General features: G+C 41.7%; 1 protein-coding gene, 1 long non-coding RNA gene and 1 pseudogene across 3 annotated transcripts in view; 2 read left to right on the top strand and 1 right to left on the bottom strand.

Moving 5' to 3' along the window:
* The window catches only part of Pde5a (phosphodiesterase 5A, cGMP-specific), a 130,217-nt gene that overhangs the window by 56,434 nt on the left and 49,764 nt on the right, over positions 1-24,019 (bottom strand). For both annotated transcript variants that reach the window (NM_153422.2, XM_006501481.3), the window contains exons 6-9: positions 23,869-24,006; positions 21,307-21,374; positions 8,573-8,681; positions 7,620-7,707 (exon numbers count right to left, since the gene is read on the bottom strand). In NM_153422.2, the coding sequence (NP_700471.2) occupies positions 7,620-7,707; positions 8,573-8,681; positions 21,307-21,374; positions 23,869-24,006 (403 nt within the window). The remainder of the gene's footprint in view (positions 1-7,619; positions 7,708-8,572; positions 8,682-21,306; positions 21,375-23,868; positions 24,007-24,019) is intronic.
* 4930447N08Rik (RIKEN cDNA 4930447N08 gene) lies at positions 961-7,850 on the top strand. The gene is made up of 4 exons (NR_045168.1): positions 961-1,104; positions 3,095-3,198; positions 3,889-4,598; positions 7,653-7,850. It is a non-coding gene; the product is annotated as an RIKEN cDNA 4930447N08 gene (long non-coding RNA).
* Gm34139 lies at positions 14,202-14,722 on the top strand (annotated as a pseudogene).

The following is a 24,019-nucleotide window of genomic DNA, read 5'->3' as shown; positions in this document are numbered from 1 at the left end:
CTTTCTCTTAGAGATGCCTGGTGTCTCCAAGTAAGAACACAGACTTCTCAAAAACAAACCTAGGAGAGTAACCCCGATTAATTTATATGAGCGTTAGTTTCACTCAGCCCTGAATGTATATCGTCTATGATTTTAAAAAAAAAATTCTTAGAGAACTATTTTCCTCCAGATTGGTCATGAATTTCAGATCAGTTGAGTCCCCAAAGACAATTTGTCCTTTGGAAACTTAATTGGATTTTTGTACTTGTGCCAAGAGAACAGTTTTGATGCAGATCAGAGGTTTGGGTCACACAGTCTGCCTTCCCTTACTGAGAAATCAGAGCTTTAAAAAATGCAATTGCATACAAAATAGAATGCAGAAAATAGGCAGCTCACAGAGGCAGCTTCGGATTTCAAATATATGCTCAAGTATTCAGGATAATCACATGGAAAGAAGTAATCACAGATACAACAACTGTTTTAGATATAAAAGCAGACTTAGTCCCTAAAGAATATCATAATCTCTCCTTATAGGTCAGCCATGAAGTTGGGCAAGAATGGAGAATTACCCTAAAGTTATGATAATCTTTACTCAGCCGGTGTTGCTATGGGATTCTGTGTCTACAGAATGAGGTTCCTGTACAAGGTGTTGGTATACATGGCCCACCATTGAGTAAAATGTGTTGTTAACTTTTATCACTTTGTCTCTAAGTAGAAGACTTCCCATATGTGAGCACTGTGGGATAGGTACTGAGTAGACACACAATCTCTGGTCCTCATGATTTTCCTTGTGAAGGTGGTGGGACCATTATAGGAACGAGGACAGGGCAGCTGCATTTATTTACAACTGCACAGCACCCACAGGAGTCTAAAATCAACCTCTGCCTTGGCTTCCGCCTAGCTCCGTCACTGCGCATGCTCAGTCGCATGCACTGCTCAAACTGCACGTCAACTGCTCACACCTTTGCCCGTGGTCTTTCCATCTACCTGGGGCCTGCATTGCTGTCTGGTGCGCTCCTGCCTGTCTCCCAGGTGACGCCTACATCTCCTTCAAACAGAGGCCCCCTCAGCCTCGCAGCTCAGACCCAGGGCAGGCGCTTCTCCTTGTGTTCACAGTGACACTGGGTGAGTAAGGACAGATTGCACTTCTGTTTCTTTCTTGGCTTTAAGTGTGCTGGGCTTAGCAATCCCCTCCCCACAATCCCACTTTCTCAGCTAACAAAATCCTGGCAGACAGTAAGAATTTAAGAAAAAAAAAATGTTGAGTTAATGAAAAGATTGCGGCCCCCAGCTCTGACCCGAGGTACTTTCCCACAGAGATTGAGTCGACCATTAGCCCTTATTTTTCCTGGAACACAAAGGATTTTCATGGTCTGTGCTGACATCTGATTACATATTAATTCCTTTTGTCACCATGGCTGCGCTCTCTGTTTTAACAGATGATCTGCTTTTCATTTGTGTTTGCCTATGTAGTACTTATGTCTGCACACTTTCCTATCTGCATGTAGTGCTGTGGGGACCACATTTCCAACACTATTCTATTATAAAGCAATACTTCAAATGAGACTTAAAGACGGTGGACCATGTGAGCAAAAAGCCATATATAACATCACTCAGGTTCATTATCTTAGCAACATGCACTCCATATTTGGTAAAACACAGGGCTATGTCCTCTCATCTTTGTGGCTCCTCACATTATAACTATGGGACTGTTTACGTAGGCTCTGGCTGTCTCCCAGTTGGAATCTTCCTGCAAGTCATTTGTTTCAGGCTCTTTTGCTCAGATCACAGAGGAAGTGTCTTTCAATTTTTACACAAGTTATCTTATACACAGTGGTCGTTGCTCAGAAATAAGATTTTTAGATTACCTCGTAGCAATCCCTGAAGGCATACCACGGAAAGTGTGACAGAGGGCTTAGGGCATGAACATCAGGCAATTTGCTAAGCTATGCCCTAATTGAGTCTGTTACATAGTAATTCAAATCTGTCCTGGCTAAAATTCGCTGAACAAGTATGTTAAGAGGTATTAATGGATCTGGGGATGTAGGGCAGTGGTGGACTGCAAAGCTCCGGACAAAAAGAAATAAAAAAGGGGAGTATTAAATTCAACCTCTGGAATTGCTCACAAATCATTTAAATGGACTGCCAAATGAATGTTAAGTCTGCTGTATCCACAGCCCAGCGCAGAGCAGATAAAATGTGTCTGTGTTACAAGTCACCACTACAGGTGCAGAAACACAGACGTAAGCTCCAGGGCAAGAAAGGGGTACTGAAGACAAACAGCCACTTAAGCATATAATTAAATTCTCTCTCAAAAGCAGGCCGGGCAAGCATGCATGCTTATCCCACTGATCACATTAAATCCCTTAGAAAATTTAATTATGGCAAGCAAAAATCCATGGGAAGGTTTATAAGAAACAAATGGAGTTCTTCTTAGAGAGAATTTAAGGCTTGGGCACATATATAGATTAAATTTTCACCATTTCTTCACAAATGACCGGTGAGAAGAGCTAGACTATGCAACGGTGGAATGTGAGCCATTATGACTACTTCATGCATAGTAACAAATATTATAATAAGGTAAAATAATACCCAAGACTGCATTAGGAAGAAGATGAAGTGATAATGAAACCAAACAGTAAATTATTCATGTTCCCTAATCTTAAGAAGGGGGTGGGGCACTTCCTCAGCATCAGCTTGTGTGGCCACTGCCATCGTTAAGAGCTGGCCACTACCGAGTATCTCTGGAAACCACACAGAGGACAGCTCTGAACCCCACAGCTGCGGCCTTTTCTGTAATTCTGGGACTCATCATCTGCTTCCAACCCCCTAGTTTTTCGGCCAAGCAAGGCTAAGGCATATATAATATACTTTGCTACAGCAACTGATTCTCTCTGCTGTACGTGTGGACATAAAAATTAGTATCTGGCCTTAAAATACCTTAATCGTAAGAAAAATTAATTTTGCTCATTTTGGGGGCGGGGGCAATAATCTTGGTCAGGAAGTTTTAAAAACAGATAACAGGATTTAATCTTGTAAAGGATATGTGTGCTTACTTTTGTCAATAATCTTAATTCGGGAATGTCTCTCTATACAAAAATATTTAATTTTTCAGATAATCAAAAGAATCAGCTGCTCAAGAAGCCACTGACTCGTGGCACTGAGTGTTATGTTTGCGAGCCTATGGTGTCTCACAGGGGGCACTGTCACCCATGACAGGTAGCTCCACTTTAACCTTGTCCATGTGAGTTTCTGCAGCAGTAGAGTAGTTTTGCTTATCCCTCTCCATGCCCCCTTCACGACCCTGCCTTCAGTCCTGCACCCCATCTGACCCGCTCTGTTTCTTCTGTCCCCTCCGTAACACCACACCTCCTCAAGCATCCGTTTTTAAGGGTGGAGCCCTTCATAGGTTGATCACATTCCGGCAAATGGCCCCACACTCAAGAGTACTGGGGCAGCATGAATTGGACTGCATGAGTTTAAAGAGAGAGAAAGAGAAGATAAGCTGGGTGGGTAGGAAGATAGGGATCTGCAAGGAGCTAGGGTGGATATGATCAAAATACATCATAGGACGTCCTCAAAATTATTTTATTTGGCAGGGTGTGGTGGCATGGGTTCTTAATCCCAGCATTTGGTAGGCAGATCTCAATGAATTCAACAGTTATCAAGTTCCATGCCAGCCAGGATGTCCAAGTAGGTCCACATCTCAACGACCAAACAACCCTCCACCCACCCCCGAATGCCCACAAATGAGAGAAAACACGTGACATTTGTCTTCCTGGGTCTGGATTGGCTCACCCAGAATCAGTGCCAAGAATGGGTTATATCTTTTGGAGCTCTTGGCCTGTGAGGTCCCATAGACCCAAACATCAAAGACGATTGCTAACGCTCTTCGTTACTCTCAAGAAGCTGAAGATACCACATACTGGAGTCACAGACACGGGGAAGGCAAGCTGGTACCAACCTGGAAGCTTCATCTCTGCCATTAGCTTTCAGAGCACTGGAAAGTGCTATGTATAGCACCAGCCTGACTCGGTCATGAACCTCATGAGCCACAGTTACATTGGCCTGACAAGACCTGTTCACTGGTCCAATAGTGGCACTAACGGGATAGCGTAACCAACTACTTTCCAATTGGACTTAAGGCCTGCCACACAAGCTGAAACCTACACTTAGCACCGTCACTGAGACCAGAGCTCACCTCTGGAAAGGTCAAAGACCCTAAAGGAGAAACTACTGCTTTTACTGTTAAGTGGGCAGAATATTAAACTAACCAACAACTTATCATTATATTCATAGATTAGTGAATCTGTCAATTCTCATCAGAGAAGATTCTTTCTGAAGTAGATGGTAACTGATACACGGGCTCAAAATGTAGAAAATATGAGCCTGAAAAATGTGGACCCCTGAATGGGACATTATATTATACACTCAAGGCTCAGAGATCATTGTAAGAGAGGGGGAGAGGAGATTTGAGAGCCGCAGACAGGGAATGACTAGAAAGAAACAGTATCGTCTGATCACACGGCAGTCGAACATGAATTCAGTTCACGGCAGTTGTGAATGAACAAGACCTGCATAGACTCAAGCCAGACAGAATCTTAACAGAAGGAGAGGAGGTGGGTATAATATAATATATAACATGTAATATATAATGTAATATATAGAATGTAAATGTAATTTAATATATTTTTTAAATATAAAAGTATATTACCCCTTTAAATATGCTTTGAATTGTTATGGAGATTAGAGATAAAAATTTCCGGAAAGAATACTATGGAGAAAAGGGTATATTTAGCTTTATCAACAAGTCAAACAACTGGTTCAAACGAATGGATGCTAATTGAGAAAATTTTTTCCTGAGCATCGGTGGAAACTTTCTGTATTAGGCAGAGCATTCTAAAACATTTGTTGATAGGATACTTTGGGGAATAAAGTTGATGATACAATAGGCTCTGAACTGGTCTAATTCTTGTAATTTCATCTAAACGTCAGTAATGAGAACCAATGAAGAGGAAAGAAGATTACACAGGCACACGGGGTGGCCTGTTTGCCTGCGTGTAACTCTGTGGGGGTTCTCTATCAGAATGCCATATGGAGATCTGGTCTGCGACATGCAAGATGAATTATCCACAGCCATGATCTTTCCTCCACAGCTCCTGTGGAAATCTAAGTATGTGCAGAACTGCATCTCCCAGCTTCGTCACACTTATCAAACAGCAGGGTACACTGGGAAATTCCCATCTCACACTTGCAGTGAACTTGAGTACCTATCTATTCCACAAACTCCCACAGAAACTATTTATCCCTTTTTTAAATTTTCTTTTCTCTTTTTAATGACATTTGCTGCCTTTGGCTTCTGCTTCTCAGCAGGATGTGAAAGCATATGCCCAGTTATTCATATCCTTTTGTTTTGACTTTTGTTTTTTGAGACAGGGTCTCTCTGTTATGCAGCCCTACCTGTCCTGGACCTTGCTATATGTGGACCTCAAACTCACAGAGCTCTGCCTGTTGTGTGCATCATGCTCGGCTTGAGTCTTCTCTTTCTAACTTTTAAAAAGTTGCTCATTTTTCTGAAACAGACAAGATTGAAAAGTGACTTTTGACAGATCTATGGAGTCACGGAGTGCTCCTGACCGTTTCTGTGAGAATGAAGCAAAGGGCTTGTGAGGTCCCTTCCCAGGCCTGTGCTCTGTAGCCAGCTGTGCTTAAGTGCAGGCGTGACAGACACATCCCCCCCCCCCCAGCAAGCCCTGACCCCTCCATATCATGTCACAGAGACATTGCTGAGGCATAGCAGACTTGCAAGTCATCCTTCTTTCTATGACCACATCTTAGTAAATGGCACGTCCCTGTGGGGGCTCAATTTCACTCTCTCAAAGGCAGCTTATGTTAGTTCTTAGAGTTACGCGAAAAACAGTTTCTAAAAAAGCATAACATAATGTAGTTTCCAATTAGTCTCCTAGCAAGTAAACTTTTGCAACGTAACTTTTGTTGCATGTTTTGGAAATCAGTTGGCGATGATGTTTATAGATGTGCTTCCATGTTCATTGGCTTCTGATCTTTTTGTCTGAGCTCAGAAGAGTACTGTAGATAACACAATACAGCAAGGAGTAGCCTACAAGCTTCTAAGAGTGTATGTAAGGTCTGGCCCCAAGCCTGACAGGTGCAGGACCTACGGTGGCATGCTGGTGACAGGGGATGGCAAGACTGGTGAAGAAGACCAGGACTGACAGGAAACATAACTTTAGAACACAAACGCGAACCTGCAAAGCAACCGGTTCCCTTCCTATGAACTGTGTTGGAAGGAAAATCAAATGAGGGAAATCAGATTAGTGGGTCTGGAATTGGAACAAAGGAGGGCAGCTCATGGAACATTTAACAGCCTCCTAGCAAAGGGATCAGAGTTGTGTCCAACTTGGATAGGCACTTTCACCATTTGTAACACACACACACACATGCACAGGCACACATACACACACACACACTAGCAAATCTACCTACCTACATGCTTCCATGTGAAATAACAAGACCTTTTTTTCTTGCAACCTGAAAGCTATGCCGATTTCGTTAAGGTGAATTTATACATAAGTGATGTTCCATTAGGGTTTCAGTGTCCAATTTTAATCTTTAGAAGTCAGTTATCTTTCCTTTATTTCTACAAACTTGGGAGCATGCTGTTAGTTCACACTGCTTTCTCTGTGTTAACCATGGGTACCTAGAGTACAAAATAGAATACCTTTGGTCCACCTGTGTCTTTTTAAACACAGGGTTTCACTATGTAGCCCTGGCTGGCCTCCAACTCAGAAATCCACCTGCCTCTGCCTCTTGAGTGCCAGGACTAAAGCCATGTGCTACCAATGCCCAGTAATGTTTACCCTGAACTTCATAAAGCCTATGACACCAAGGGGTAAACAGGGAGCATCTTTCCATTGTCTGGGGAAGGAATTTGTGCTGTTATGTAGTAGAGGGTGCCCTTTAACCTCTGTATACAAACGTAAGACCCTAGGACAGGGATTTCCGCTTTGCTTCCTGATTTATGCCAGGAGCCTAGACTACAGGAGTGCTCAATAAATACTGACTAAGTGAATAAACAATCAATACAATCTATAACCTCAGCTACATATTTGAAAAGTCAAATATCAGGGAATATACGTTGTCAGCTGATACTTCTCAGTGTATGAACTTCGAACATTTTTATGTGTATGCGAGTGTGTGTGCACACAGGGGGTTGTGCAAGTGTGTCACAGTGTGGATGTGGAGATCAGAAGACAACATTCTGGAGTTGGTTCTCTCCTTCTACCATATGGATACTGGGAATAGAATTTAGGCTTGGTGGCAAGCCCCTTCCCCACTGAGCCATTTTGCCAGTCCAGTCTACAGACTTTAGCACATCAATCTTGAACAAAAATCTCAGATAAAACTGTATTTTTAATGATTAAAAAAGTACTGTATATTGAATAAAATGTCTGACATGCATAGAGGTATTTATCAACATAAAAATTGCTAACTTATAACTCTAAATGTTTTTCTTTCGTCAGACATTTTATTCTTTAAATTTACAAGTCACACATGAAAGTAGTAGGGAATGCTTTTTTCTTGCACAAATTCTGAGTGTTCAGTCAGTGGAAAAGTCTTACCTATGACTTTGTTCTTCTTCCCATTTTTTATAGGGGTGCAAAGCAAACTTCCAATGCAGGGCGTGTTCACGTGTCCCATGTTTTCATTCTAAAGAACAAAGCCAAGACCACTAAAACAACGGAAATAACTGGTCCCACGAACATCCTATTAACTGTAGAACACACATGAAATAACGCACATGCTCATCTTGTATCAGCTACAGACAATGAGCAATAAAGTCAGTCTTTATCAGAAAAATACCAAATGTCCTTTATTTAAACTCTCCAAAGAGTTTATAGTAAACCTAAGTCAAATATTTATTCAGTGTCTGCTGTCCTGGTGAGGTAGTGGTTTCCATTCTACAAGGCAGGCAGAATCCAAAGCCTGGAAACAACACATGACAATATTGGCATTCTTAATAATGCCATCATATTTGAAGCCTACATTCCCAGTCTGACAACATTGTCCCAAGTGTGCAGGCAAGAGAATCAAGGCAGCTGTGTCACAGGCTAGTGTTTTCTGAAAGATTAACGAAAACACAGGAATTCAAAGTGTTCAGTGTCTGTGGAACACATCTCTGTGATAACTTCGCTGTCAAGGCAAGTGGATGCCCATCTTCCCAAGGAGCAGCTCGCTAAGAAGACGGCCAGTGGTGTGCAGCCAAACCACACGGACCGTAATGTTTACAGATAAAGTCAGGAACTCCATCTGAGGAGAGTCGCTGACACCGTGTTCTTTAAATTACCTCAATTTGCACATGCTAGTTTGTCACTATACAAAAAACACACAGCACAGCCTTCCCAACACACATAGAGGTTCTTTACCATCCCCCACCTCGAGCAGGAAAAACAGAGATCCTTCCCTTTAAACAGCCAGTTTCCAGCCTAGTCCTTCAGACACCAAGCAGCTGTGTAAGTCTGGGTCTGAAGGGAGACCAGCCTGTGATTGTCAGGTCTAAAATTAGGTTACTTACTGTCCAGGGAAATCTTTTGTCCTTGGTGACATCTGGGATATTAAGTGGCTCCATCGTGTTTTTGACATACTGAGCATACATGTAGTTGATTTTGTTTGCATCTTGCTCCCTGCAGACATAAGAAAAGTGAGTTCCTTCTATGCAGTGGGGGAAAATGTGCTATACAAACTGGTAAAGGAGGGACCAGCAGCTGGGACCTGCAGGGGGGAAATCTACATCCTAATCTGAAAATATGTTAGATGACTACGGCTCAGTCATTACCCTAATCTGAATAGCCTGATACAACAAGCACCTACCCCGTTTGGACTGTGCAGAACAGTGGTTCTCGAACTGTGGGTCAGGGTCCCTTTGGATGTCACATTTCTGATAGTCTGAATATCAGATATTTCCATTACAATTTATAACAGTAGCAAACATACAGTTATGATGTAGCAATGAAATAATTTTATGGTTGGGGGGGTCACAACAACATGAGGAACTTTATTAAAGGGTCATACTTAAAAGAATTTTAGTAGGTTCTCTCTAGGTGCATCTTCCTCCTAGATGTGTGTGTGTGTGTGTGTGTGTGTGTGCATGCGTGCGCATGTTTCCTGTCTAATATGCCTATTTTAATTGTAGTTTTACTAACTGGAGAAATGGGAAATGAGTGGGAGATATTTAAAATGAATATATGCCTTAGGCATGGGATAGCTCCCTAAGTTATTGGTCATTGAATGTCTTCTCCTTATGGTTCCAGAGGGTACCATGCAAGCTTTCAAGAGGGAGTCAACCAGCAGTCCTACAGCTATGATGCCCATGAGCCACAACAATGAGCAGCATGGCAGACTAACCCTAAGGATACAGTAGTTGCATGAATACCTCAATGGTAACCAGCAGCTCTCTAACTGGACTCATGGGAGCTCATGCCTGTCACTGGACACCAAGCCACCAATGCAGGGCCACTGAGGTCATGGAGGAGGACCTACAGCCACTGCTTTATGAAATCATAATTTCTAGCTACACTCTAAATATTTGTCCTTGTACTGACAGATAAGAGTAGCTTTTACACCTTATAAAAGGAACTTCTCTTTGCAACAGATGGAGACCATTAAACCCACAACCAATCAAATCATAGAGTTGTGGAGTCAAATTTCAACTCCTATCTCTACAACACAACTCCTATGCCTAAGACTCAGGGATTGTTGGAGAAGAGAAGTGGAAAGATGCTAAGAGCCAGCAGATCGGAGAGTTTGCTATGAGGTTGTCTCCTAGGAATGCAAGAAACTACACCCATAAAGTCTCACCAATATGGCTACCTAACCAGAAGCTGAACATCATAGACATGTTAATGTGGTTGGGGGGAAAGCTCACAAGGTCCCAGTTCTACACACACACACACACACACACACACACACACACACACACACAAAACCCCTATAGGCAACTAAAGAATGTTGAGTTTGATGAATAGTGTTCTACAAGAAAAAACGCACAATTAGTTAATTATCCAATACCAAATGGTCAGCCTTGACAACATGTACATTCAAGTAACATTATACAAACATTATAAACAGGCTGTGTTTTTGCTTAGTAACTCTCTCTCTCTCTCTCTCTCTCTCTCTCCCTCCTCCCCTCCCCTCCCCTCTCTCTCTCTCTCTCTCTCTCTCTCTCTTCTCACACACACACACACACACACACACACACACACACACACACACACACACACATACTTGTAAAACAACAAAAAGAGGTTCCGACATTGAAAGAGACAGGAAGGTGATATGGGAAGTATTGAAGGGAGGAAACAGCATGGCAAAATAATATAACTATATTATAACTTCAACAAATAAAAGAATTATAAAAAGTAAAAAAAATTTTAAACCTTTAAAAAAAAGAGTTATTGGTCATGGAGTCCCCAGGGGTCTCCAAAACAACCCATTCTAATTACACAGTGCGACCTTACTGTTGAGGACACCATACATACACTTTGGCTGCAAGACATAGAGAAATCCACCTGAAACTAAGCAGGAACCTTTCTCCCATCTGGCTAGCTCTCACAGTGTCAGAAGGCTCTGTGCAGGCTGCTAAGGGAAGAGAAGACATCTGGTCCTACCAAGTGCTGGACTCTATGTGTGGCGCAATGACCTTCAGGCAGTATCTGCCTGCTCACCTGTGCCAAAAAAGGATTATTATGGGGTAACTACTTGGTTTCCGGTTGGACTTGAGGCCTGCTCCACAGGAGGGGTTGTCATGCCTAGTCCTGTAATCCTAGTCATAGGTCCTAGGGAAGAAACCAAGATTGTTGTTTAAATGAACATGTCAAGTTGCCCCGGAATATCTGTGTTTATGCCACAGACCTGAGATGCTCTCAGTCCTGGTGAGAGAAACTCCTTTCACAGTAGGTAGCTGTGGTGTTTTAAACGAGACTGGTCCTCAGAAGCTCATACGTTTGAATATTTTTGTCCCCAGTTGGTTAACTGGGAAGGATTAAGATAGTAGTTCTCAACATGTGGGTCGTGACCCCTCCAGTCATGAATGACCCTTTCACAGGGATTACATATCAGATATGCTATGTAGCAAATGTTTATCTTATGATTCGTAACAGTAACAAAATTCTAATCATGAAGTAGCCATGAAAATAAATTTATGGTTGGTGGGGTGTCACCACAACAGGAAGAACTGAGTTAAAGGGTCACAGCATTAGGAAGGTTGAGAACCACGGGGTTAGGAGATGTGGCATTATTGGAAAAGATATGTCACTGGGGGTGGGCTTTGAGGTTCCAAAAGGCTTGTGCCATTCCATTGGTTATGCTGTGTTGTCACAGCAACAGAAACCCTAATTACGACATCAGCAATCAATGTGTAATTAGTCCAAATGCTGAGAGTAAAACGCTGAGACCTCAGCCCAGGTGGGAAGTCTTCCCCAGTCACTCCTCCCTCACCAAAGCTCAGGCACTGTCCTAGAAGAGGAGGTAGAAAGACCTTAAGAGCTAGAAGACAAAGAGGAGTTCAGGCAATGCCTGTCTGTACATCACGTAGCTATTAAAATCATCGTCTCTTAGCAGCTACGGTTTATCTGCTCAAGAACTGCACAAAGCCCAGCCAGCACAAAAACCCAGCCAGGCCCATTCTAATTACAACTAAATACTTCTGTTGCACCGGAGAGTGGGCAGATACTGCCTGAAGGTCATTGCGCCACACATAGAGTCCAGCACTTGGTAGGACCAGATGTCTTCTCTTCCCTTAGCAGCCTGCACAGAGCCTTCTGACACTGTGAGAGCTAGCCAGATGGGAGAAAGGTTCCTGCTTAGTTTCAGGTGGATTTCTCTATGTCTTGCAGCCAAAGTGTATGTATGGTGTCCTCAACAGTAAGGTTGCACTGTGTAATTGGGACGGGAAAGGTGCTCTCCAGGCCCCGCTCCTTACCGAGTGTGATTGGCAGTTGACAGTTGTTGGGGAAGACAGAACCATTCTTCTTGGGTGGTGTTCCCACTGGCAGGTTTCAATGTGCCAGGGAACGGCCCCACACCATGCACATATGTGCAATGCTAATTGAACTTAGTGGGTTATTAACTTAGCAGCATCAAGTTGGGAACACAATTTAGAGGCACATGGAAGAACTGGAGGAGGGAAATGGGGGTATGATCATATTTCATTGTATATAGGTATGGAATTCTGAAGAATAAAAAATTATAATTAGAAAAAAGAAATACATGTCTTGGAAAATAATTTTTCTAGTTCTAAGTTTCCGAAGTTCCAATATGGTACCTGTCTACCATCCTTTATACACAGGTTGGATCTTGGAACAGTGAGGTCATATGGCGTTCTACAATGGCTCAGATATTTCAGTATCTCCTTTCTGACATATGTATTGACATGATTGTAATATGGTCAAATAGAGCTTCCCACCCCCCCCCCACCCACACACGCTGGAAAGTATTATGCATAAATGAAAAAGAGCACAAATGACATTACAAAATGTAGCAGGGGAATAGATGGGTACGAGATGAACTTCCAGCTCGGCCTTGAAGGCATTCAGATGGCCTTGCATAACAGATCTCCTGGGTCTGATTACATGTGTTATCTGTGTGACATTCAAGGAAAGGTTGTAAGTACAGACTTGGGGCTAAAATAACACAATACTTAAAACTACAAGGGTTTTTGTTTTCTACAAACAATAGCCTAGGGAAATAAAACAAGAAGAAGCCATAATATAAACAGGAAAAATAAAAAGGTCACCACCAAGAGAAAGAAAAACACCAGAAAAGATGCCACCATGGAAGACTTCTGCAGACTAAAAATGAAAATAGTAATAATTATCCCATCTTACCATTACCAACATCAGTCAGAAGCAACTCAAAATGCCTAAGAAACTTGCCAGAACTATGAACTCTGAAGTAGGAGCTGCTATAGAGGCATGAGTTCTATTGCAGTTACATAAGAGCATGGTTATTTCCTACTTTTTAAAAATGCTGATGCACTGCTTCTTGCCCTCAATCAATACAGCGTGAACACCTGCTCTCCGGGGCCGTTCTAGGAACTTTGTGAAAGAAAAACAAGCTCACCTAGGTCAGCCAGTAGAGAGGAGCTTATCACCTAGGAGCAAACCAACAGAGCGATGGAGGTTTCAGCTGCATGTGCTGCTTGGGCAGTGTGTAGTAGAGATATGCCAGCTGTGCCCAGATTAACTCCTCTTTGCGTGGACACAGAGCTACTCCATTACTCTGCAGCCCAAAGAGTGAGTGTTGCCACAGGAATCATTCCCAGTCGATAAGATGACAAGGCACACTTGGGACAACCTCTAAAATACTGATTTGTGCTTTTGCCTCTTCTGTCCCCTGTTTGGACCATGAATGTGATGTCTAGGCTCCATCACTGCCCCTGAATGCATAGAGCATAGCTAAGGGCGGTGAGGTAGGAGGCATCAGAGATTTGGGACATTTGTAGTATACGAGTCCAATGCCAGCTTTGACCAGCCTAGCACATCCAGGAGAAAGTAATAAGATACATTGCTTTTAAATTTATACTTTTTTTTAACTCTGAGAATTTCCTACATGAGTCCTGTATTCACTTATTCCCACTCTCTCCCATCATTCCTAAGTCCTCCTGACCCCTCCTCAAACCCATGCCTTCTTTAACCATTGTTGTTACATATATACATATGTATAGGTAAATACAATCTGCTGGGTCCACTTAGTGTTGATCCTGTGTGTGTGCTTAGGACTCACCACTTGGGGTTGTTTGACCCATCAGGGGACTCATCTCTTGGGAAGAACATTTCTCCCTTTCTTAGCAACCATTAATTGCCTATGGTTTTTCAGCTGGGAGTGGGACCTTGTGAGATTTCCCCTCTCCATGCTGGCCTGTCAACGAGTGTTATTATTGTGCAGGTCTTATTTAGGTAACTGTATTGTTATGATCATAGATGCAGCTTCCCTGTCCTATACAGAGAACACTATCTTGCATTCCTATCTAAGCGGTTTTTATTTAATGTATACATGATTCACAACAAAAACTAACCTTCCAAAATACTACTGGTAACAACACAAACATCATATGTGGAGAAGAAGAATAGAGAACATTCAAGTGGGTCCCATTAGGAAAAAAAGGACATTGCAGAGATGTTTATAAAGCTAGCTGCACCTTAGGAATGGGTAAAGAGATCGGAAAAGAAAAGTGCGGTAAAAAAGAATAAGAATTAAAAAAAAGAGAGAGAACAACGGTGTAAAACAAATTTCTGACATGAGTCAGTTCTACATACATTAGAGAAATGTTAAATAGCTGTAGCATATCAAAAATAAAGCGGGCGGCTGGGCACTTGGGCGGAGGCAGCAGTGTTGGCAGCAGGTTGCAGCAAAGCACGTGGTTTGACGGCCATTTTGCTGGCTTTGCCTGCCAAGAGTCCAGAAGGCAGGATTTACGCTGACAACAAGTCTGTGAATGAGTGCATGGAGAGCAATTGTAAAATGTGTAAAGGAGAGAATGGAACCCAGCGTCTCCCATCACATAGGATACTGGTCAGATACTTGATTTTATCACTGATCTGGCAGATCTCTGCTGCCTTCTTCACAGAGCTGATGCACAGACAGACGTATGAGCCTTAGGACAAAGACTGGGTCAGAGAGACGACCTACCTGTTCCTTCATCAATGCCCAACAGGCTGGGAAGTAATTAAGTTGGAAGCATTGGGGGTTAAGGGCGGACTTGGAGCAGTTGTGCACAGCAAGTTGTAGTGAACACTTTCTATGACAGTCATCCTGTTTCCATTTTGTTACACTTTAGCCAGACTGGATGTCTGGCAACAGAACATGAATGAAAATTTCATTATGAAATATCCATTGCCCTTTTTCTGCTTTGTTTGTTTGTTTGTTTTACTTAAACATTATTATTTTTTTTTAATTGGGTATTTATTTCATTTACATTTCCAATGCTATCCCAAAAGTTCCCCACACGCTCCCCCCCCCCCATTCCCCCACCCTCCCACTCCTACTTCTTGGCCCTGGTGTTCCCCTGTACTGGGGCATATAAAGTTTGCATGACCAATGGGCCTCTCTTTCCACTGATGGCCGACTAGGCCATCTTCTGATTCATATGCAGCTAGAGACACAAGCTCGGGGGAGGGGGGTATTGGTTAGTTCATATTGTTGTTCCACCTATAGGATTGCAGATCCCTTCAGCTCCTTGGGTACTTTCTCTAGTTACTCCATTGGGGTCCCTGTGTTCCATCCAATAGCTGACTGTGAGCATCCACTTCTGTGTTTGCCAGGCCCCGGCATAGTCTCACAAGAGACAGCCATATCTGGGTCCTTTCAGCAAAATCTTGCTAGTGTATGCAATGGTGTCAGCGTTTGGAAGTTATTTTAATTCAGAAATACCTAATTAAAAATAAATAAATAATGACTTTGATTACCACAAAAAAAAAAGAAGAAAGAAAGTGTTCTTTGCCAGTTAAGGTTGTTACCAGTCCTCGAAAAGGTCTGGAACTTCTTTATAGCAGTGAGTGAGCTAACCTTTCATGAGGGACTGGGGCTGGTGACAAGGTTACTTATGTCCTCTGGGAAAGTCTTAGTGAAAAATAAATGTTCTGGGGAGAAAAAAGAATAAAATGAGTGTTTCTAGCCAAAAAATGTTTGGCTAGATAGAATAGATAGTGAAGGCTTTCAAAGTGTAATACAATGAACGCGGATGGGATGTCATCCTTTAAATAACAGCGATACCACGGTGGCCTTATAAAGTGTCTTAGAGATTAAGCAGCAGGAAGTGCATGTGGCTTGATTGGCTTGATGTCTCAGCTGCTGATCTCTAGAGGCCACTTTCAAGGCCATGCCTCCCAGGGATGTCCCAAGACAAAGCCCACCAGGACACTAAATCAAGACTGTTCTTCTGAGACCCAGGATTCTACAGCCAAGAAAACTTCAGGTAGAAGGCTCACCAGCAACCCTGCTAGGCTTTCCTTAGCCTTTGCAGCTGTCTAAGACAGGAGCACACAACCTCCCCCACCCCTCGTTCATTCCCCGCATACCCCACAGACAACAGACCAGATAGGACAGTCAAGTTGACTCCACTAGCCTCTCCCACATCATTCTCCCTTTTAGTTTTCCAGAGCACACTGTGCACATTTAAACAGGTCTCAGCATCTCCTTCTGGAAGCGCTGGGCTAAGTCATACATTTCAGTATTTGTAGAGTAGATATCAACAGAGCTGCATAAGAGAAAATTTCTGAGAAAGCAAGGGCAGGGAATTTGGGGGGAAGGTAAGGCTTTCTGAGTTGCAGAAGTTCACAGGAACCTTTGTAGGCTGATGTGAACCCAAGACACGCCTGGGACAGCAGCTACAAGCTACAGGGAAGGGTTTTGAAAATGTACAGGTATTAGGTCCTTTTGAGCCTTAATGAAATTCTATCATTACAGAAGAAGAAATTGAAGCTTCAGAGATCAAAGAAATCACACACTAGCTAGTATACAGCATTACCTGTAGTTAAATACAGTCTGAGTTCTACATTCCTCTGCTTGGTGCCTGTTATCTTTGCAATGGAATTTTTCTCACTTTAAATGTAGTAGGGAATAGGAACTCCACAGGAAGACCAACAGAGTCAACTAATCTGGACCCTTGGGGCTCTCAGAGTCTGAACCACCGACCAAAGAACATCCACAGGCTAGACCTAGGCCTCCCTGCACATGCAGCAGATGTGCAGGTTGGCCTTCATATGGGTCCTGAACAACTGGAGCAAGGGCTGTCCAAAAAGCTGTTGCCTGAATGTGGGATATGTTCTCCTAGTTGGGCTGCCTTGTCTGGCCTCAGTAGGAGAGGAAGCACCTAGCCTCACAGAGACTTGAAGTGCCAGGGTGGGGTGGGGTATCCCCAGGGGTCCCCACCTGCTCAGAGGAGAAGGGGAGAAGGGAATGGGGGAAGGATTGTGGGAGGGGTGACCAGGAGGGGAGCAGAGAAGTGAGCAAGATATAAAGTGAATAAGTAAAAAAATAAAATTTAAAAAAAAAAGAGAGCATAGGAAGTAGTTTTTCTTAAGTTGAACTACATTTGTATTTTTTAATTTAATAATCAATAACAAGTTCTAGCTAGTATATATAGTCCAAGACTAATATGAAGGAGAAAATCTATGTGTTTATCATTTCATAATTAAAAGGCACACTTATTTAAGAAAAATAAATATCACAAGGATGGAATAGCAGGACTAAAATGTCTCCTGAAAATAAAGGGTTAACACAATTCCAACATGAGCTCTGTATCACAGCACAGAAAAAAAAACCTCCCATCACCTGGAAGTGTACCCCACTTCTGGAATCTGGGGTGACAAGCCAACTCTAAAGTCACTACTAACTTCATCTTGCTTACATAACAATTCTAATAAAGATATACAAGGTTCACAGGAATAGTTGTTCACATTTTGATATCTAACATGTGAAAACTGTACTCAATGTTATTTAAGCATATAAAAGAAAATAATCTGAAAACAGCCCTGAATTTTTATCCTTTAATATTGTAGACAGGGTCTCTAGTCCATGTTGCCTTTGCACGTACTGTGGAGCTACACATGACCATGTGACCCTACCTCCTCACCATCTCCATCTCTGCAGTGCCAGGATTACATGTGTGTGCAAGCATACCTGGCTTATGCAGTGTTATCGATCAAACCCAGGGCTATGTGCATGCGTGGCAAGTAGTTTATCAAGCAGGTTGAATCCCTAGGCTCAGAACCCATGACTTTCAATCAATAGAGAAGAGCTTAAAAATAGAAATGATTTATTTAATTGTTAACATAAATTGTACAGCACTTCATCTCATAGATGAGTTCTGAACTCGCAAAATGTTTAGTACTGAGAAATAGAGAGTACTAAATCATTGTACCATTTGTAATCAATTAGAGAAGTATAAGATATAGATGTAATATGTATTATACTTTATACTATATAACAATACAATAAACATTAAGTGTCAATATCAACAACACTTTCTCAAAATGTTAAAGCTGTTAAACACCTTTGATCATTCAGTTGTCATAAAGTTAAGCCAGATAGCTAATATTATTAATAAACCATTTTCAATAATTTTATCTCATGAATAAATGGTCTTTTACTGCATTATTAGAGTAAAGGCTAACTTTGAAATGGTAGGGTAAGAAAAGCCATTGACAATGCATAGTTTCTATTGCCATAATATTAGTTTAAAAATCAGTTAGAATTTGTCTCTTTTAAAATAACCACACTAGCATATTTGTCCCTTATAAAAATATTTTATAAGTTACTTGGAATGGTAGACAATTATAAATGGTAAAGTATCTTTCATTTGGCCTACAGACAGAATTTATCAAAAAGAAACCAAACATTTATAAATCTTTGCTTTTGCTGTTTTAAAATGTATATTTACCAGCAGAGGTCACTATTTCACTAGGTTTGTCCAGCTGTCACTAAATATTAGAAGATATTGGTTGAATTTGTAGTGCAAATCAAAATGTCAATATGAAAATAATTAAACAGATACACGCTGCAGCATGAGTACAAAAGGTTTGCCTACATAACTTGTTTCATACTTTTGACAAGCATCATACCAACTCACTTTGTCCTGTGGAGTAAAGGCAATTATACATAATAGTGGATGCATAGTTACTCATATTTATATAGTAACAAAAGCAACAAAGTTGTTACAGCATCATAGAATCATCATATATATATATATAGCTTTTAAGAGCTGAAAAGTATGATAAATGCTTAACAACTTCTGGTACCTCATCTTGGTGGATTTCTGTTCTTTAGAATGGCAGGTAGGTCAATGGAATAGAATTGAGGACCCAGAAATGAACCCATACACATATTGTCACTTGATCTTTGACAAAGGAGCTAAAACCACCCATTGGGGAAAAAAAGACAGCATTTTTAACAAATGGTGATGGTTCAACTGGCAGTCAGCATATAGAAGAATGCAAATTGACCCATTCTGATCTCCTTGTACCAAGCTCAAGTCCAAGTGGATCAAGGACCTCCACATAAAACCAGAGACACTGAAACTTAAAGAGGAGAAAGTGGGGAAAAGCCTCAAACATATGGGCACAGGGGAAAAATTCCCAAACAGAACAGCAATGGCTTGTGCTGTAAGATCAAGGATCAACAAATGGTACCTCATAAAATTGCAAAGGCAAAGGACACTGTCAATAAGACAAAAAGGCAACCAAGAGATTGGGAAAAGATCTTTACCAGTCTTACATCCGATAGAGGGCTAATATCCAATGTATACAAAGAACTCAAGAAGTTAAACTCCAGAGAACCAAATAACCCTATTAAAAACAGGGCTACAGAGCTAAACAAAGAATTTTCAACTGAGGAATACTAAATGGCTGAAAAGCACCTAAATAAATGTTCAGCATCTTTAGTCGTCAGGGAAATGCAAATCAAAACAACCTGAGATTCTACCTCACACCAGTCAGAATGGCTAAAATCAAAAACTCAGGTGACAGCAGATGCTGGCAAGAATGTGGAGAAAGAGGAACACTCCTCCATTGCTGGTGGAAATGCAAGCTGGTACAATCCCTCTGGAAATCAGTTTGGCGGTTCCTCAGAAAATTGGACATAGTATTACCTGAGGACCCAGCTATATCACTCCTAGGCATATACCCAGAAGATGCTCCAACATGTAATAAGGACACATGCCCCACTATGCTCATAGCAGCCTTATTTATAGTAGTCAGGAGCTGGAAAGAACCCAGATATTCTTCAACAGAGGAATGGATACTGAAAATGTGGTACATTTACACAATGGAGTACTACTCAGCTATTAAAAACGATGAATTCATGAAATTCTTAGGCAAACAGAAAATCTCATCCTGAGTGAGGTAACCCAATCACAAAAGAAAACACATGGTATGTACTCACTGATAAGTGGATACTAGCCCAAAAGCTCCAAATAACCAGGATATAATTCACAGACTACATGAAGCTCAATAAGAAGGAAGACCAAAGTGTGGGTGTTTCGGTCCTTCTTAGGAGAACAAAATACTCAAAGGAGAAAATATGGAGATAAAGTGTAGAGCAGAGACTAAAGGAAAGGCCACCCAGAGACTGTCCCACGTGGGAATTCATACCATATACAGTTACCAAACCCAGACACTATTGTGGATGCCAAAAAGAGCATGCTGAAAGGAGCCTGAAATGGCCCTGCCAGAGCCTTACAAATACAGAGGTGATGTTAGCAGCCAATCATTGGACTGAGCTCGGGGTCCCTAAATAGAGGACTTAGAGAAGGGACTGAAGGAGTTGAAGGGGTTTGCAACACCATGGGAAGAACAACAATATCAACCAACCAGACCTCCTTAAAGATCCCAGGGACTGAGTCATCAACAAAGGAGTACACATGGCTCCAGCTACATATGTAGCAGAGGATGGCCTTGTCAGGCATCAATGGGAGGAAAGGTCCTTGGTCCTATGAAGGCTCAATAGTGCCCCAGTGTAGGGGAATCAAGGGAGGGGAGGTGGGAGTGGGTGGGTTGGTGGATGAACACCCTCATAGAAGCAGGAGGAAGGAGGATGTGATAGGGGGTTTCTGGGAGAAAGGGAAACTAGGAAAGGGGATAACATTTGAAATGTAAATAAAGAAACTATCTAATTTTTTAAAAAGGAAAAAAGAATATCCTAGCATTTGAGAGAACAATAATGTTTTTTGGTATGGTTAAAAAAAAAAATATTAGTAAGAACATTTAGTAGTGTGCCCTAAATCCACTTCACAATCTCCAGAAAGCACTTGCCAGACTGGGATAACTGCGTCTTATCCTCCATCTACAAACACAGCACATACTTTTCAAAATAAATACTATTAATAGAAAAATGAGTACATATTTAAAAACGGTGGAAAAGAGCGGGTACATAGATGTCTAAGATTAGGATGGTAGACCTCCTCCTGTTCCTAGGTAAATTCTCATGGCCGATTCCAACTTGGAATAGTCTTACAGAAAGCTTGCCAGGAAATCTACGATATTTCCAGATATGTAAACAGAAAAAAATGTAACAGAAGAGCAGTATTTGTGGTTCTTAGCTGAACGAGTTCATAAGAACAGAACAAGCCTGTGCTAACCAGAGTTCTGCTATAAGAAATAATTCTCTGTCGATTAACACCAGGGAAGGTATCCTAGGAAATACAATGGCCTTTGCAGGGCAAACAGCCTGTCACCTATACAGCTTACCCCAGACTAACAAAGCACTTCTTAGCAGCGTGCTCTCCTTGTGAGCGAGTCAGGGAGTGTACTTTACCTCGTTAAAGGATCAGAGGGTTTTCCTACTTCCTCACACTCCATGTGAAACACACGAGAGAAAGAGTCCTGCAAACAGAGTGACAACGTCATTGAGACATGTACAAAGCCATGGAAAATACACACAGGCTCTCTCTCTCTCTCTCTCTCTCTCTCTCTCTCTCTCTCTCTCTCTCACACACACACACACACACACACACACACACACACACACACATTGTGCAACACTAGGGTGCCAGTGCTCAAACATATTTCCCTTATTCTTCAACCAAATGGATCCAAGCACTAAATTCACAACATCCTCAAAGATTCTTTCTATTATTAAAGGCTCACATTATTTCTGAATTTATCTGAAGAAAGCTTTCAAGTATACACTTCTGCTGCTAGTACAACTCAGGCTTTTTAAATGCATATTTCCATGAGTGTGTGTGTGCATGCATGTGTGTGTGTATTATTGTTCATGAGTATGTATGTGTGCACGCGCATGTCTTCATGAGTGTGTGTGAGAGGGTATGTTCATGTGTGTGTGAGAGAGAGAGTGTGTGTGAAAGAGAAAGAGTGTGTGTTTTTAAGAGTGTGTTTGTGAGAGAGGGTGTGTGAGAGAGAGAGAGAAAGAGAAAGTGTGTGTGTGTGTGTGTGTGAGAGAGAGAGAGAGAGAGAGGTGGGGGGGGAGGGGGAGGCCAGCTACCAACCTCTGGCATCATTCTCAGGAATGTTGTCCTACCCTGGAGCTCACAGTTAGGCTGCCCTGACCGATTGTGGAGCCCTGAGGGCCCCCCTGTCTCTGCCTTCCAAGCACTGGAGTACCAAGCTTGCCCCAACATTTTGGCATTGCTATCTGGCTTCTGATAGCAAATTTGGATTCTTAAGCTTTCAAGGCAAGGACTTTGCTGGCTCAGCTATTCCCCAGCTCATAGAAGTCTTTCCTAAAGAGATATACCATTTGGCAATGTTTAACAAGGAAAATAAAATAATTATAAAGACTTTAGTGATATCAGGAAATAGTTTTACCTCATATTACAAAACAAAATTCATATTGCTCCATGTTGTACATACAGCAGAATGAGGAGAGATTGGGAAGAAACAAGCATAAGACAATAAAAGTATAATTTGAGAATGGAAAAGCTGAGCATATATTGGGGGAGCTTACATTTTTTATTTTTACGTGTATTGAAGTGGTTTTAATCCATAAACAGCAGTAATATCAACTCAACTAAATTCTTTTCTAAACCCAACAAAAGGGGTCAGAATATATTCTTAGCCATATTGTTGAGCTGAGAGTCAACCACACTGGCCTAAACCAGCTTGGTACCATATTAACTGTTAAACCTCCACTAAATGTTCATACAGTGAGACTTACGGTTTTAAAAGGGAGTGCTTCTATAGAAAAAATTAAAAGATTAAATGCTAAAGAGAAGATCACTGAAGGAAAAGGGCAAGCTAGTATATGGAATTACTGAATTCTGACATGAACTTTCAAAAGCTAGCAACTATCCTTAATTACTTTATATTAAATATTTTAGAGACCAATAGAAACATAAAATAGTAGCTACCCATGAAAATGCTGGTTATTGTTTTGGTACAGTGAGTTTTTATTTGACACACTGTTAGTAAGAATTTTACAGTATTCAATGCACCCATTCTAGCACACATATTAAGAGGATAATGAATTATCTAAATATCTAAGCCAATTAAAAATGTAGTATGACTGAATGTCTTCTCTTGTTCTACCTCTACCAGAAATGTCAACTCAAATATCCTATATGAATTATAACTGACCTATTCAAGCGATAGTCTATCCTTTCTTCTTAATAGCCTACCAATGAACGTCTCCTGTTAGACCACAGGAAGAACAACTACTACCATAAGGAATATTCCATGGTTCAAACAGTGAGGAGGGATAAAGTCTGCGTTTTATTCCTGTGGCAGGCCAGTGGTCTGATTCTCAGGCAAACTCTAGGCAGATACTCTGCATAACATTTAAGCATAAGTATCCATCCCTGTGAGAGGGCTCCATCTCTCTCTCCCATCAGGGAAAGCTTCCTAACAATAGAGATAAATGGACCAAAAATCTGTGTGATAGAACAGTGGGTCATTTCCTATTGTTGGGAAATGATGTAGAACTTACAAATGCCGTCAGTTTTACCTACCACCTGCCTAGACCCCCGGCTAATTTTTCTAAATAATTTCTGGTAAGAGGAAAATTTTATACTCCATCCATTCAGAGTGGGAGTCTACCTGTTTTGGACACCAAGGCACCACAGCTCTTACACGTTTAGTCTGCACAGTGCTATACAGGGTGTTTCCGGATTAAGAGCAGCCACAGGCAGGGGTAGCACAGAGAAGAAACCCATGGTTAGTGATGGGGCACCGAAGGCTCTTGCTACCCTCACCTCCATCCCACTTCAAAAACATTTCACTCTTGTATTGGTTTTGCATCAATATTTATATACACTGGGAGTTGGGGTGGGTTTCTAAGGAAAAATAGCATTTGGAATCAGAATGTGCCTTCAAGGAAGAGATGTGTTCGTTTGCAAAACCCAAAGTCCATCTCTGTACTCACAGGACAGTCTTCATCCACAATGAAGATGGTGCACTTCTGCACCTGCATGAAGGAGATGATAGTGGCCGCTATCTTCTTCAGAATGACTTCCAGTGACTGCTGCTCTTCAAAGATTAAGCTGGCAAGGTCAAGTAACACCTGGACGAGAAAA

This window comes from Mus musculus, chromosome 3, assembly GCF_000001635.26.
Source record: "Mus musculus strain C57BL/6J chromosome 3, GRCm38.p6 C57BL/6J".
Taxonomy (NCBI): domain Eukaryota; kingdom Metazoa; phylum Chordata; class Mammalia; order Rodentia; family Muridae; genus Mus; species Mus musculus.
The sequence above is the reverse complement of the archived record's forward strand: the minus strand, read 5'-3'. Positions and strand labels throughout refer to the sequence as shown.